Here is a 16,697-nt window from a genome sequence, read left to right on the forward strand (position 1 = left end):
CTCCCTCTCTCTCTCTCTCTCTGCCTCCCCCTCTCCCTCTCTCTCTCTCTCTGCCTCCCCCTCTCCCTCTCTCTCTCTCTCTCCCTCCCTCTCTCTGTCTCTCTCTCTCTGTCTCTCTCTCTCTCTCTGTCTCTCTCTCTCTCTCTGTCTGTATCCCTCTCCCTCCCTCTCTGTCTGTATCCCTCTCTCTGTCTCTCTCTCTCTCTCTCTCCCCCTCTCTCTCTCTGTCTCCCTCTCTCTCTCTCTCTCTCTGTCTCTCTCTCTCTTTCTCTCTCTCTCTGTCTGTATCCCTCTCTCTCTCTCTCTGTCTGTATCCCTCTCTCTCTCTCTCTGTCTGTATCCCTCTCTCTCTCTCTGTCTCTGTCTCTCACTCTCTGTCTGTATCCCTCTCTCTCTCTCTCTCTGTCTGTATCCCTCTCCCTCCCTCTCTGTCTGTATCCCTCTCTCTCTCTCTGTCTCTCTTCCTCTCTCTCTCTCCCCCTCTCTCTCTCTGTCTGTATCCCTCTCTCTCTGTCTGTATCCCTCTCTCTCTCTCTCCCCCTCTCTCTGTATCCCTCTCTCTCTCTCTCTGTCTCTCTCTCTCTGTCTCCCTCTCTCTCTCTCTCCCTCCCTCCCTCTCGACGCTCTCCCGTCTATTTCCTCGCACTGCTGCCAGACAGGGCTTGATACCGGGGGGAAGTCCACAGGACCCCCAGGGGTCACTGAGTCTCCCTCCGCCACCAAGGAAAACGTGTGGGTCGCCCACTGCACTTTTCCTCGGGGGGAGGGTGGGTCGGGTTGGGGGTTGTGGGGGGAGGGTGGGTCGGGTTGGGTGGGGGGGGGAAGGTGGGTCGGGTTGGGGGGGGGGGAGGATCTGGCTGAGACCGGCGGGGACACGACGGGCGCCCGTGGAAGTGCCGATCGTGTCCTCAGGGCGAGCCGCGCGATCGGACGCGTCACCGCTTGGAAGGGCGAGCGCGGCGTCCGCTGTCCGAGCGCGGCCGGCGATTCGCCGGGACCTACCAGGAGCCTTCTGCTCTTCTGCATGGTGACCTGCAGCCCGTAGACGTCGATGTAGACCTGGCGAAGGTAGGAGGCGTACGGCAAACCCCGCTCCTCGTTCTTGGCACTGACCGTGAACGGGGTGACCCTGGTGGCGTCGCAGACGGTGGCCAGGGTGTAGGTGCAGGTGCCCTGGAAGGTGTGCATGGCGTTATCGAAGGTGTAATAGTGCGGGTCCCCGGCGACGTGGCAAGAACCGAAGCCTGCGGGTGAGGGGGGGTCACAAAGGGCATCAAAGACGACAGTGACATCAGCTATTGTTCCGCTAATATAGAAAAGAGCACTGACCCAGAGTGCAGTCGCCACACTCCGGCACCTGTTAGGGAAACACTGAGGGGCAATTTAGCACGGCCAATCCCCCTAACCCGCACATCTTTCGGACTGTGCGGGGAAACCGGAGCACCCGGAGGAAACCCACGCAGACACGGGGAGAATGTCCAGACTCCCCACAGTCAGTGACCCGAGCTGGGAATCAAACCCGGGTCCCTGGCGCCTTCATAGAATCATAGAAACCCTACAGTACAGAAAGAGGCCATTCGGCCCATCGAGTCTGCACCGACCACAATCCCACCCAGGCCCTACCCCCATATCCCTACATATTTTACCCGCTAAGCCCTCTAACCTACACATCTCAGGACTCTAAGGGGCAATTTTTTAGCACGGCCAATCAACCCAACCCGCACATCTTTGGGACTGTGGGAGGAAACCGGAGCACCCGGAGGAAACCCACGCAGACACGGGGAGAATGTCCAGACTCCCCACAGACAGTGACCCAAGCCGGGAATCGAACCCGGGTCCCTGGCGCCGTGAGGTAGCAGTGCTGACCCACTGTGCCACCGCGCCGCCCTAAATGACACAGTCCAGGCAGTGGGGGGGGCGGGGGTGGGGGGCGGGGGGGCGGTCACAGCGATCCCTCTCCACAGTGGCAGGTCTGAGAGTCTATGTTCCACCTCAGATACGCTCACGGGGTTTAACTTTGTTGAATGGACAGTTCCTGTAATGGAGGCAGCCCGCCACTGTGTGGCGATCTTACACCATGTACCAACCTGACTTTCCCACATCCCTGTCCCCACATTTCACAGCATGAATTTATTAATCTATAGACTTATTGCTGTTATGGTTAACGAGTGAATATCATTGCTGGAATGGTACCACTATATCTCCTCATGCAGGGAGACTAATGCTCTTGACAGGACCCTGGCCACCTCTGTAACCTCTGGTTACAGTGTATATCTGCCCAGTTAGATCAGACATAGAGTAAAGCTCCCTCTGCACTGTCCCCCCATCAAACACTCCCAGGACAGGTACAGCACGGGGTTAGATACAGAGTAAAGCTCCCTCTGCACTGTCCCCATCAAACACTCCCAGGACAGGTACAGCACGGGGTTAGATACAGAGTAAAGCTCCCTCTACACTGTCCCCCATCAAACACTCCCAGGACAGGTACAGCACGGGGTTAGATACAGAGTAAAGCTCCCTCTACACTGTCCCCCATCAAACACTCCCAGGACAGGTACAGCACGGGGTTAGATACAGAGTAAAGCTCCCTCTACACTGTCCCCATCAAAAACACTCCCAGGACAGGTACAGCACGGGGTTAGATACAGAGTAAAGCTCCCTCTACACTGTCCCCCATCAAACACTCCCAGGACAGGTACAGCACGGGGATAGATACAGAGTAAAGCTCCCTCTACACTGTCCCCATCAAACACTCCCAGGACAGGTACAGCACGGGGTTAGATACAGAGTAAAGCTCGCTCTACACTGTCCCCATCAAGCACTCCCAGGACAGGTACAGCATGGGGTTAGATACAGAGTAAAGCTCCCACTACACTGTCCCCCATCAAACTCTCCCAGGACAGGTACAGCACGGGGTTAGATACAGAGTAAAGCTCCCTCTACACTGTCCCCCCATCAAACACTCCCAGGACAGGTACAGCACGGGGTTAGATACAGAGTAAAGCTCCCTCTACACTGTCCCCCCATCAAACACTCCCAGGACAGGTACAGCACGGGGTTAGATACAGAGTAAAGCTCCCTCTGCACTGTCCCCATCAAACACTCCCAGGACAGGTACAGCACGGGGTTAGATACAGAGTAAAGCTCCCTCTACACTGTCCCCATCAAACACTCCCAGGACAGATACAGCACGGGGTTAGATACAGAGTAAAGCTCCCTCTACACTGTCCCCCATCAAACACTCCCAGGACAGGTACAGCACGGGGTTAGATACAGAGTAAAGCTCCCTCTACACTGTCCCCCCATCAAACACTCCCAGGACAGGTACAGCACGGGGTTAGATACAGAGTAAAGCTCCCTCTACACTGTCCCCCCATCAAACACTCCCAGGACAGGTACAGCACGGGGCTAGATACAGAGTAAAGCTCCCTCTGCACTGTCCCCATCAAACACTCCCAGGACAGGTACAGCACGGGGTTAGATACAGAGTAAAGCTCCCTCTACACTGTCCCCATCAAACACTCCCAGGACAGGTACAGCACGGGGTTAGATACAGAGTAAAGCTCCCTCTACACTGCCCCCATCAAACACTCCCAGGACAGGTACAGCACGGGGTGAGATACAGAGTAAAGCTCCCTCTACACTGTCCCCATCAAACACTCCCAGGACAGGTACAGCATGGGGTTAGATACAGAGTAAAGCTCCCTCTACACTGCCCCCCATCAAACACTCCCAGGACAGGTACAGCAAGGGGTTAGATTCAGAGTAAAGCTCCCTCTACACTGTCCCCCATCAAACACTCCCAGGACAGGTACAGCACGGGGTTAGATACAGAGTAAAGCTCCCTCTACACTGTCCCCCCATCAAACACTCCCAGGACAGGTACAGCACGGGGTTAGATACAGAGTAAAGCTCCCTCTACACTGTCCCCATCAAACACTCCCAGGACAGGTACAGCACGGGGTTAGATACAGAGTAAAGCTCCCTCTACACTGTCCCCCATCAAACACTCCCAGGACAGGTACAGCACGGGGTTAGATACAGAGTAAAGCTCCCTCTACACTGTCCCCCCATCAAACACTCCCAGGACAGGTACAGCACGGGGTTAGATACAGAGTAAAGCTCCCTCTACACTGCCCCCATCAAACACTCCCAGGACAGGTACAGCACGGGGTTAGATACAGAGTAAAGCTCCCTCTACACTGTCCCCCATCAAACACTCCCAGGACAGGTACAGCACGGGGTTAGATACAGAGTAAAGCTCCCTCTACACTGTCCCCCCATCAAACACTCCCAGGACAGGTACAGCACGGGGTTAGATACAGAGTAAAGCTCCCTCTACACTGTCCCCCCCATCAAACACTCCCAGGACAGGTACAGCACGGGGCTAGATACAGAGTAAAGCTCCCTCTACACTGTCCCCATCAAACACTCCCAGGACAGGTACAGCACGGGGTTAGATACAGAGTGAAGCTCCCTCTACACTGTCCCCCATCAAACACTCCCAGGACAGGTACAGCACGGGGTTAGATACAGAGTGAAGCACGGGTTGGAACACAGAATGTAAGTGCTGCTGAGTTCAGTCTGGGGCAGTTGCGATATTTATTCCGAGCGGTACCTTGTGGTCTCACTGACCTGATGTGTGACAGTCCCGGACTCCGTCCACTTCCTTGCACATGTCCAAGGGACCGCACTGCCAGTGTTCACAGGTGATCTTGCTGGGACTGGAGCAGGTACAGCGTTTTGTACAGTTCCCGTTCGCCATCCAGGTCTCTCCCAGCTGCCAACCAGCGACAGAATGTTAGTTACTCCGTTTTTCCCTCTTACTGTTCCCCTACACACTAACGCGCTCTGAATCCCGTCCACTCTCCGGCCCCATTGCCTTCACCGACAAACATGGGTCCATGGCCTTGCCGCTTAATTTTAAAAAGTCTCACCCTCTTTCCAAATTCACCCCCTCCCTGTTTGTCCCAGTGATTTCCATTTCCATCTCCTAATTGTAACATCAGACATGCCAGTGACTGGCAAGCAAATCGACCGTGAGTGGATCACACAGGGTTAGATACAGAGTAAAGCTCCCTCTACACTGTCCCCCATCAAACACTCCCAGGACAGGTACAGCACGGGGTTAGATACAGAGTAAAGCTCCCTCTACACTGTCCCCCCATCAAACTCTCCCAGGACAGGTGCAGCACGGGGTTAGATACAGAGTAAAGCTCCCTCTACACTGTCCCCCATCAAACACTCCCAGGACAGGTACAGCACGGGGGTAGATACAGAGTAAAGCTCCCTCTACACTGTCCCCATCAAACACTCCCAGGACAGGTACAGCACGGGGTTAGATACAGAGTAAAGCTCCCTCTACACTGTATCCCATCAAACACTCCCAGGACAGGTACAGCACGGGGTTAGATACAGAGTAAAGCTCCCTCTACACTGTCCCCATCAAACACTCCCAGGACAGGTACAGCACGGGGTTGGATACAGAGTAAAGCTCCCTCTACACTGTCCCCATCAAACACTCCCAGGACAGGTACAGCATGGGGTTAGATACAGAGTAAAGCTCCCTCTACACTGTCCCCATCAAACACTCCCAGGACAGGTACAGCACGGGGTTAGATACAGAGTAAAGCTCCCTCTACACTGTCCCCCATCAAATACTCCCAGGACAGCTACAGCACGGGGTTAGATACAGAGTAAAGCTCCCTCTACACTGTATCCCATCAAACACTCCCAGGACAGGTACAGCACGGGGTTAGATACAGAGTAAAGCTCCCTCTACACTGTCCCCCATCAAACACTCCCAGGACAGGTACAGCACGGGGTTAGATACAGAGTAAAGCTCTCTCTACACTGTCCCCCCATCAAACACTCCCAGGACAGGTACAGCACGGGGTTAGATACAGAGTAAAGCTCCCTCTACATTGTCCCCATCAAACACTCCCAGGACAGGTACAGCACGGGGTTAGATACAGAGTAAAGCTCCCTCTACACTGTCCCCCATCAAACACTCCCAGGACAGGTACAGCACGGGGTTCGATACAGAGTAAAGCTCCCTCTACACTGTCCCCATCAAACACTCCCAGGACAGGGACAGCACGGGGTTAGATACAGAGTAAAGCTCTCTCTACACTGTATCCCATCAAACACTCCCAGGACAGGTACAGCACGGGGTTAGATACAGAGTAAAGCTCCCTCTACACTGTCCCCATCAAACACTCCCAGGACAGACACAGCACGGGGTTAGATACAGAGTAAAGCTCCCTCTACACTGTCCCCATCAAACACTCCCAGGACAGGTACAGCACGGGGTTAGATACAGAGTAAAGCTCCCTCTACACTGTATCCCATCAAACACTCCCAGGACAGGTACAGCACGGGGTTAGATACAGAGTAAAGCTCCCTCTACACTGTCCCCCCATCAAACACTCCCAGGACAGGTACAGCACGGAGTTAGATACAGAGTAAAGCTCCCTCTACACTGTCCCCCATCAAACACTCCCAGGACAGGTACAGCACGGGGTTAGATACAGAGTAAAGCTCCCTCTACACTGTCCCCCATCAAACACTCCCAGGACAGGTACAGGTACCATTTATCCGAATCCCTTTGGGAAGGGTGATAAGAGTGTGGCGACTAGGGGATTTTCACATTAACTTCATTGCAGTGTCAATTTAAGACGACTTGTGACACAAACAAATAAAGTTTAGACTTTCAAAACTTGAAGTTTGTCTGCAACATTTAATCTCGCCCAATCCTGGATCTCCACTCAAATTGGAACTTGGACCGCAAGGATAAATAGGTCTTGCTACAGTTGTACAAGGTTTTGCTGAAACCACATGGTGCAGATGTAGGCCATTTGGCCCATCGAGTCCACCCTGACCACAATCCCACCCAGGCCATATCCCTATGTATTTACCCTAGCTACTCCCCCTGAAGGGGCAATTTCAGAATTGTCTATCCACCCAACCCGCACATCTTTGGACTGTGGGAGGAAATTGGATCTGGAGCAAAGTTCGCAGTTTTTGACCTCCACGTTTGGGAAAGCATCGACTTTGCGTTGGAGACGGAACGGGGAAGATTCACTAGATTGTTCACTCGGGTGAGGGGATTGCCCCTCACTGAGAGACTGAGAAAAGTGGATCTAAATTCTCTGGAGATTAGGAAATTGAGAGACAATCTTGAAGGAATCTCCCAAATGCGGAGGGGCTTTGACAGGGTGGAGGCTGAGAGATTGTTCCCTGGGCAGGCCGGGGGGAATCTAAAACACCGAGGGTCGGGGGGGCAGTCTCAGGATGAGGGGGCGGCCATTTTGGACAGCCATTTTGGATTGAGATGAGGAGCGATTTCTTCCCTCAAAGGGTTGTGAATCTTTGGAATTCTCCCTCCCAGAGGGTTGTGGGTGCTCCATCATTGGCTAGACTTAAGGGCAGGGTGGACAGAAGTTTGGTCTCTCGGGAGAGGGCGGGGAGAATGGAGTTGAGGCCCAACGCCAGCCATGATCATATTGAACTAGAAGTGGGCAGCAAAGGAGTCTGAGAAGGGTTTTTATTTTAACTTTAAAAGTCAGTTACCTGGGAGGTTCCCCCTCATTGATCCACTGGAGCAAGCTGAGAGGGGTGATTGAAAAGCAGCAGTGCTGGTAAGAGATTAATTGGATTAATTGAATTGTTTATTTATTTAATTAGTCAGCTAGTGTGTGTATTTTTTTGGCCTTTACTTTAACAGCAGTTTTTCAAGTTTAAAGTGAAAACTAGAAGTGGGCAGCAAAGGAGTCTGGGAAGGGTTTTTATTTTAACTTTAAAAGTCAGTTACCTGGGAGGTTCCCCCTCATTGATCCACTGGAGCAAGCTGAGAGGGGTGATTGAAAAGCAGCAGTGCTGGTAAGAGATTAATTGGATTAATTGAATTGTTTATTTATTTAATTAGTCAGCTAGTGTGTGTATTTTTTTGGCCTTTACTTTAACAGCAGTTTTTCAAGTTTAAAGTGAAAACTAGAAGTGGGCAGCAAAGGAGTCTGGGAAGGGTTTTTATTTTAACTTTAAAAGTCAGTTACCTGGGAGGTTCCCCCTCATTGATCCACTAGAGCAAGCTGAGAGGGGTGATTGAAAAGCAGCAGTGCTGGTAAGAGATTAATTGGATTAATTGAATTGTTTATTTATTTAATTAGTCAGCTAGTGTGTGTATTTTTTTGGCCTTTACTTTAACAGCAGTTTTTCAAGTTTAAAGTGAAAACTAGAAGTGGGCAGCAAAGGAGTCTGGGAAGGGTTTTTATTTTAACTTTAAAAGTCAGTTACCTGGGAGGTTCCCCCTCATTGATCCACTGGAGCAAGCTGAGAGGGGTGATTGAAAAGCAGCAGTGCTGGTAAGAGATTAATTGGATTAATTGAATTGTTTATTTATTTAATTAGTCAGCTAGTGTGTGTATTTTTTTGGCCTTTACTTTAACAGCAGTTTTTCAAGTTTAAAGTGAAAACTAGAAGTGGGCAGCAAAGGAGTCTGGGAAGGGTTTTTATTTTAACTTTAAAAGTCAGTTACCTGGGAGGTTCCCCCTCATTGATCCACTGGAGCAAGCTGAGAGGGGTGATTGAAAAGCAGCAGTGCTGGTAAGAGATTAATTGGATTAATTGAATTGTTTATTTATTTAATTAGTCAGCTAGTGTGTGTATTTTTTTGGCCTTCACTTTAACAGCAGTTTTTCAAGTTTAAAGTGAAAACTAGAAGTGGGCAGCAAAGGAGTCTGGGAAGGGTTTTTATTTTAACTTTAAAAGTCAGTTACCTGGGAGGTTCCCCCTCATTGATCCACTGGAGCAAGCTGAGAGGGGTGATTGAAAAGCAGCAGTGCTGGTAAGAGATTAATTGGATTAATTGAATTGTTTATTTATTTAATTAGTCAGCTAGTGTGTGTATTTTTTTGGCCTTTACTTTAACAGCAGTTTTTCAAGTTTAAAGTGAAAACTAGAAGTGGGCAGCAAAGGAGTCTGGGAAGGGTTTTTATTTTAACTTTAAAAGTCAGTTACCTGGGAGGTTCCCCCTCATTGATCCACTGGAGCAAGCTGAGAGGGGTGATTGAAAAGCAGCAGTGCTGGTAAGAGATTAATTGGATTAATTGAATTGTTTATTTATTTAATTAGTCAGCTAGTGTGTGTATTTTTTTGGCCTTTACTTTAACAGCAGTTTTTCAAGTTTAAAGTGAAAACTAGAAGTGGGCAGCAAAGGAGTCTGGGAAGGGTTTTTATTTTAACTTTAAAAGTCAGTTACCTGGGAGGTTCCCCCTCATTGATCCACTGGAGCAAGCTGAGAGGGGTGATTGAAAAGCAGCAGTGCTGGTAAGAGATTAATTGGATTAATTGAATTGTTTATTTATTTAATTAGTCAGCTAGTGTGTGTATTTTTTTGGCCTTTACTTTAACAGCAGTTTTTCAAGTTTAAAGTGAAAACTAGAAGTGGGCAGCAAAGGAGTCTGGGAAGGGTTTTTATTTTAACTTTAAAAGTCAGTTACCTGGGAGGTTCCCCCTCATTGATCCACTGGAGCAAGCTGAGAGGGGTGATTGAAAAGCAGCAGTGCTGGTAAGAGATTAATTGGATTAATTGAATTGTTTATTTATTTAATTAGTCAGCTAGTGTGTGTATTTTTTTGGCCTTTACTTTAACAGCAGTTTTTCAAGTTTAAAGTGAAAACTAGAAGTGGGCAGCAAAGGAGTCTGGGAAGGGTTTTTATTTTAACTTTAAAAGTCAGTTACCTGGGAGGTTCCCCCTCATTGATCCACTGGAGCAAGCTGAGAGGGGTGATTGAAAAGCAGCAGTGCTGGTAAGAGATTAATTGGATTAATTGAATTGTTTATTTATTTAATTAGTCAGCTAGTGTGTGTATTTTTTTGGCCTTTACTTTAACAGCAGTTTTTCAAGTTTAAAGTGAAAACTAGAAGTGGGCAGCAAAGGAGTCTGGGAAGGGTTTTTATTTTAACTTTAAAAGTCAGTTACCTGGGAGGTTCCCCCTCATTGATCCACTGGAGCAAGCTGAGAGGGGTGATTGAAAAGCAGCAGTGCTGGTAAGAGATTAATTGGATTAATTGAATTGTTTATTTATTTAATTAGTCAGCTAGTGTGTGTATTTTTTTGGCCTTTACTTTAACAGCAGTTTTTCAAGTTTAAAGTGAAAACTAGAAGTGGGCAGCAAAGGAGTCTGGGAAGGGTTTTTATTTTAACTTTAAAAGTCAGTTACCTGGGAGGTTCCCCCTCATTGATCCACTGGAGCAAGCTGAGAGGGGTGATTGAAAAGCAGCAGTGCTGGTAAGAGATTAATTGGATTAATTGAATTGTTTATTTATTTAATTAGTCAGCTAGTGTGTGTATTTTTTTGGCCTTTACTTTAACAGCAGTTTTTCAAGTTTAAAGTGAAAACTAGAAGTGGGCAGCAAAGGAGTCTGGGAAGGGTTTTTATTTTAACTTTAAAAGTCAGTTACCTGGGAGGTTCCCCCTCATTGATCCACTGGAGCAAGCTGAGAGGGGTGATTGAAAAGCAGCAGTGCTGGTAAGAGATTAATTGGATTAATTGAATTGTTTATTTATTTAATTAGTCAGCTAGTGTGTGTATTTTTTTGGCCTTTACTTTAACAGCAGTTTTTCAAGTTTAAAGTGAAAACTAGAAGTGGGCAGCAAAGGAGTCTGGGAAGGGTTTTTATTTTAACTTTAAAAGTCAGTTACCTGGGAGGTTCCCCCTCATTGATCCACTGGAGCAAGCTGAGAGGGGTGATTGAAAAGCAGCAGTGCTGGTAAGAGATTAATTGGATTAATTGAATTGTTTATTTATTTAATTAGTCAGCTAGTGTGTGTATTTTTTTGGCCTTTACTTTAACAGCAGTTTTTCAAGTTTAAAGTGAAAACTAGAAGTGGGCAGCAAAGGAGTCTGGGAAGGGTTTTTATTTTAACTTTAAAAGTCAGTTACCTGGGTGGTTCCCCCTCAGTAGTAGTTTTTTTTTCTCTCGGGCCCCTAGCCCTATAAATTGGTGCAGAGGAGATACCCGATCCTCTACACTGGTAGAGGATCCCACCCTTCCATCCTCCTCTAACCTAATTATAAGTGTGGGGAAGTTTTTTGTTTTCTTTTTTTCTTGCTGGTAATGGCTTCAGGGATGGCAGTTCAGGCAGTATGCTGCATCTCCTGTGGGATGTATGTGGTGAGGAAATCCAGTAGTGTTTCAGGAGATTTTAGTTGTAAGAAGTGCATTAGATTGCAGCTTCTGGAGGAGCGTGTAAAGGAGCTGGAGGGGGAGGTAGAGGAACTCCGCATAATTCGGGAGGCGGAGGTGGAAGTTGATAGGAGTTATAGAGAAATAGTAACTCCTAGAAATGAGGCTTGGGTCAATGCCAGGAGGAGGGGTAAGAAGCAATCGGGAAGACAATCCCCTGGGGCGGTTCCCCTCCATAATAGGTTTTCGGTGCTGGAGGCTACAGTTGAGGAGGAATCAACTGAGCATAGAGAGCAGATCTCTGGGGGTGAGCCGAGTGAGAAAGCTCAGGTGGTTAGGGGCTGTAAAAGACTGGGCCTTGTGATTGGGGACTCCACAATTAAGGGGACAGATAGGAGGGTCGGAACTAAAGGTAGGGACTCAGGGTTGGTGTGTTGCCTACCAGGGGCTGGGGTCCGGGATGTGTCTGACAGGGTATTCAGGACTCTTAGGGGGGAGGGAGATAAACCACAAGTTATTGTACATGTGGGGACACACGACATAGGGAGGATAGGGGAAGGGGATATTAGGCAGGGATTTATGGAGTTGGGGTGGAAACTAAAGGCCAAGACTGACAGAGTGGTTATCTCTGGACTCTTGCCTGTACCACGGGATAGTTTAGAGAGGAATAGGGAGAGGGAAGGTTTGAATTCATGGCTGAGGGGATGGTGCAGGAGGGAGGGGTTCAGGTACTTAAGCAATTGGGGCTCGTACTGGGGAAGGTGTGACCTCTATGAGAAGGATGGTCTACACCTTAATCAGAAGGGGACCAATATCCTGGGGGGTAAATTTGCTAAGGCCATGCAGGGAGGTTTAAACTGATTCGGGGGGGGGGGAGGGATCCTGAGTAGTGGGGCTGAAAGTGAGGGATGCATGGATGGGGACTGCAATGCACGGCATTGCAGAGGTGGGGTGGAGCAGGGTTTGAAATGTGTATACTTCAATGCCAGGAGTATTCGCAATAAAGTGGGTGAACTTGCAGCGTGGATCAGTACCTGGGACTTCGATGTTGTGGCTATTTCAGAGACATGGATAGAGCAGGGGCAGGAATGGATGCTGCAGGTCCCGGGGTTCAAATGTTTTAGTCGAAGTAGGGAAGGAGGTAGAAGAGGGGGAGGGGTAGCATTATTGGTCAGAGATTGTATCACAGTGTCAGAGAGGAGGTTTGATGAGGACTTATCTGTTGAGGTAGTATGGGCGGAGATTAGAAATAGGAGAGGAGAGGTCACCCTGTTGGGAGTCTTTTATAGACCTCCTAAAAGTTCTAGAGAGGTTGAGGAAAGGATTGCGGAGTCAATCCTGCTTAGGAGTGAAAGTAATAGGGCAATTGTTATGGGGGATTTTAACTTGACTAATATTGACTGGAATTGTTATAGCTCTAGCTCGTTAGAGGGGTCAGTTTTTGTTCAAAGCGTGCAGGAAGGTTTTTTGACTCAGTATGTAGACAGGCCAACTAGAGGTGAGGCTATATTGGATCTGGTGCTGGGAAATGAGCCAGACCAGGTGCTAGACTTGGAAGTTGGTGATAGTGACCACAATTCGGTTACGTTCACCTTAGTGATGGAAAGGGATAGGCATGAACCTCGGGCCAGTGGTTTTAGCTGGGGGAAGGGTAATTATGAGGCTATTAGGAGAGAATTAGGAAACATAGGTTGGACTAGGAGATTACAGGGACTGGGAACGTCCGACATGTGGAGTTTTTTCAAGGAGCAGCTACTGCGAGTCTGTGATAGGTATGTCCCTGTCAGGCAAGGAGGAATTGGTAGGGCTAGGGAACCGTGGTGCACCAAAAAAGTTTCTTTGTTGGTTAAAAAGAAAAAGGAGGCTTATGTTCGGATGAGACGTGAGCACTCGGGTAGTGCACTAGAAAGCTTTAGATTGGCTAAGAGGGAGTTGAAGAGCGAGCTTAGAAGGGCTAAAAGGGGACATGAGAAGACTTTGGTGGATAGGGTTAAAGAGAATCCTAAGGCGTTCTATAGGTATGTCAAGAACAGAAGGTTGGTTAGGGCAAGTTTAGGGCCAGTTATAGATGGCAGAGGGAAGTTATGTGTGGAACCGGAGGAGATTGGTGAAGCATTGAACCAATATTTCTCTTCGGTGTTCACGCAAGGGGACATGAATATAGCTGAGGAGGACACTGGGTTGCAAGGGAGTAGAATAGACAGTATTACAGTTGATAAGGAGGATGTGCAGGATATTCTGGAGGGTCTGAAAATAGATAAATCCCCTGGTCCGGATGGGATTTATCCAAGGATTCTCTGGGAGGCAAGAGAAGTGATTGCAGAGCCTCTGGCTCTGATCTTCAGGTCGTCGTTGGCCTCTGGTATTGTACCAGAAGATTGGAGGTTAGCGAATGTTGTCCCATTGTTTAAGAAGGGGAACAGAGACTTCCCCGGGAATTATAGACCGGTGAGTCTCACTTCTGTTGTCGGCAAGATGTTGGAAAAAATTATAAGGGATAGGATTTATAGTTATTTGGAGAGTAATGAATTGATAGGTGATAGTCAGCATGGTTTTGTGGCAGGTAGGTCGTGCCTTACTAACCTTATTGAGTTTTTTGAGAAAGTGACCAAGGAGGTGGATGGGGGCAAGGCAGTGGACGTGGTATATATGGATTTTAGTAAGGCGTTTGATAAGGTTCACCATGGTAGGCTTCTGCAGAAAATGCAGATGTATGGGATTGGGGGTGATCTAGGAAATTGGATCAGGAATTGGCTAGCGGATAGGAAACAGAGGGTGGTGGTTGATAGTAAATATTCATCATGGAGTGCGGTTACAAGTGGTGTACCTCAAGGATCTGTTTTGGGGCCACTGCTGTTTGTAATATTTATTAATGATCTGGATGAGGGTATAGTTGGGTGGATTAGCAAATTTGCTGATGACACCAAAGTCGGTGGTGTGGTAGACAGTGAGGAAGGGTGTCGTAGTTTGCAGGAAGACTTAGACAGGTTGCAAAGTTGGGCCGAGAGGTGGCGGATGGAGTTTAATGCGGAGAAGTGTGAGGTAATTCACTTTGGTAGGAATAACAGATGTGTTGAGTATAGGGCTAACGGGAGGACTTTGAATAGTGTGGAGGAGCAGAGGGATCTAGGTGTATGTGTGCATAGATCCCTGAAAGTTGGGAATCAAGTAGATAAGGTTGTTAAGAAGGCATATGGTGTCTTGGCGTTTATTGGTAGGGGGATTGAATTTAGGAGTCGTAGCGTTATGTTGCAACTGTACACAACTCTGGTGCGGCCGCACTTGGAGTACTGTGTGCAGTTCTGGTCCCCACATTACAGGAAGGATGTGGAGGCTTTGGAGAGGGTGCAGAGGAGGTTTACCAGGATGTTGCCTGGTATGGAGGGGAGATCCTATGAGGAGAGGCTGAGGGATTTGGGATTGTTTTCGCTGGAAAGGCGGCGGCTAAGAGGGGATCTTATTGAAACATATAAGATGATTAGAGGTTTAGATAGGGTGGATAGTGATAGCCTTTTTCCTCTGATGGAGAAATCCAGCACGAGGGGGCATGGCTTTAAATTGAGGGGGGGTAGTTATAGAACCGATGTCAGGGGTAGGTTCTTTACCCAGAGGGTGGTGAGGGATTGGAATGCCCTGCCAGCATCAGTAGTAAATGCGCCTAGTTTGGGGGCGTTTAAGAGATCCGTAGATAGGTTCATGGACGAAAAGAAATTGGTTTAGGTTGGAGGGTCACAGTTTTTTTTTTAACTGGTCGGTGCAACATCGTGGGCCGAAGGGCCTGTTCTGCGCTGTAATGTTCTATGTTCTATGTTCTATGAATGGCGGAGCAGGCTGGAAAGGGCGATTCCGAACTGCGTCCCAGATACCGCCGGGTCCCGGCTAGACAGCGAATCCACTCACCAGATGGTAGTTCCTCTCCGGGTCCACACAGCCGCACTGGCTGAAGGGGACGCACCGGTCACCGCTCAGCACGTAGCCTGGGTCGCACACGCAGCCCTCCACACAGGGACGGGTGCAGTCACCGGGAGCCGAGAGGTCAGTGCAGGAGGCTGGGCAAGCTGTGCCACACGGATCATAGTGACTGCCCGCTGGGCAGCTCAGAGCTGTCGGAGAGAGAGAGAGAGAGAGTGAGTGTGAGAGAGAGAGAGAGAGTGAGAGAGAGGGAGAGAGAGAGAGTGAGAGAGAGGGAGTGTGAGAGAGAGAGAGAGAGGGAGAGAGAGAGTGTGAGAGAGAGAGAGAGAGTGTGAGAGAGAGAGAGAGAGTGTGAGAGAGAGAGTGTGAGAGAGAGAGAGGGAGAGAGAGAGAGAGAGTGTGAGAGAGAGAGTGTGTGAGAGAGAGAGAGAGAGAGGGAGAGAGTGAGTGTGAAAGAGGGAGAGTGAGAGAGTGAGTGTGAGAGAGAGAGAGAGTGAGAGACAGAGTGAGAGAGAGAGAGTGTGAGAGAGAGAGTGACCATAAGACAGAGGAGCAGAATGAGGCCACTCGGCCCATCGAGTCTGCTCTGCCATTCAATCATGGCTGATATTTTCCTCATCCCCATTCTCCTGCCTTTTCCCCATAACCCCTGATCTCCTTATTAATCAAGAACCTATCTATCTCTGTCTTAAAGACACTCAATGACCCGGCCTCCACAGCCTTCTGCGGCAAAGAGTTCCACAGATTCACCACTCTCTGGCTGAAGAAATTCCCCCTCATCTCTGTTTTTAAGGATCGCCCCTTTAGCCTGAGGTTGTTCCCTCTGGTTCTAGTTTTTCCGACTAGTGGAAACATCCTCTCCGCGTCCACTCTATCCAGGCCTCGCAGTATCCTGTAAGTTTCAATAAGATCCCCCCCTCATCCTTCTAAACTCCAACGAGTACAGACCCAGAGTCCTCAACCGTTCCTCATACGGCAAGCTCTTCATTCCAGGGATCATTCTTGTGAACCTCCTCTGGACCCTTTCCAAGGCCGGCACATCCTTCCTTAGATACGGGGCTCAAAACTGCTCACAATGCTCCAAATGGGGTCGGACCAGAGCCTTATACAGCCTCAGAAGTACAGATAGTCACATGAGCAGTCTGGGAATGGAGGGATACAAACGAATGGTCTAGTTGGACCAATGAGCGGCACAGGCTTGGAGGGCCGAAGGGCCTGTTTCCTGTGCTGTACTGTTCTTTGTTCTTTGTTCTTACAGAGAGAGAGGGAGAGACAGACAGACAGAGAGATGGAGAGTGACAGAGAGAGAGAGAGATAAATATTCAACACCAAGTCTGCATTGACTCTCCAAAAGAGCACCCACCCTTCCTTGGCCCAATCTTGGAAGCCCACGCAATTTAGCATGGCCAATCCCCCTAACCTACACATCTTTGGACACTAAGGGGCAATTTAGCATGGCCAATCCACCTAACCTGCACATCTTTGGACACTAAAGGGCAATTTAGCATGGCCAATCCACCCAACCTACACATCTTTGGACACTAAGGGGCAATTTAGCATGGCCAATCCACCTAACCTGCACATCTTTGGACTGT

At 48.8% G+C, this 16,697-nt stretch overlaps 1 protein-coding gene across 1 annotated transcript in view; it reads right to left on the reverse strand.

The window, feature by feature from the left end:
- Positions 1-16,697, reverse strand: part of LOC144481621 (zonadhesin-like) — a 129,019-nt gene that overhangs the window by 47,161 nt on the left and 65,161 nt on the right. The window contains exons 25-27 of the mRNA XM_078200758.1: positions 15,091-15,293; positions 4,636-4,780; positions 1,003-1,244 (exon numbers count right to left, since the gene is read on the reverse strand). Coding sequence (XP_078056884.1) covers positions 1,003-1,244; positions 4,636-4,780; positions 15,091-15,293 — 590 coding nt within the window. The remainder of the gene's footprint in view (positions 1-1,002; positions 1,245-4,635; positions 4,781-15,090; positions 15,294-16,697) is intronic.

The sequence above is a fragment of the Mustelus asterias genome, chromosome 31 (assembly GCF_964213995.1).
Source record: "Mustelus asterias chromosome 31, sMusAst1.hap1.1, whole genome shotgun sequence".
Lineage (NCBI taxonomy): Eukaryota > Metazoa > Chordata > Chondrichthyes > Carcharhiniformes > Triakidae > Mustelus > Mustelus asterias.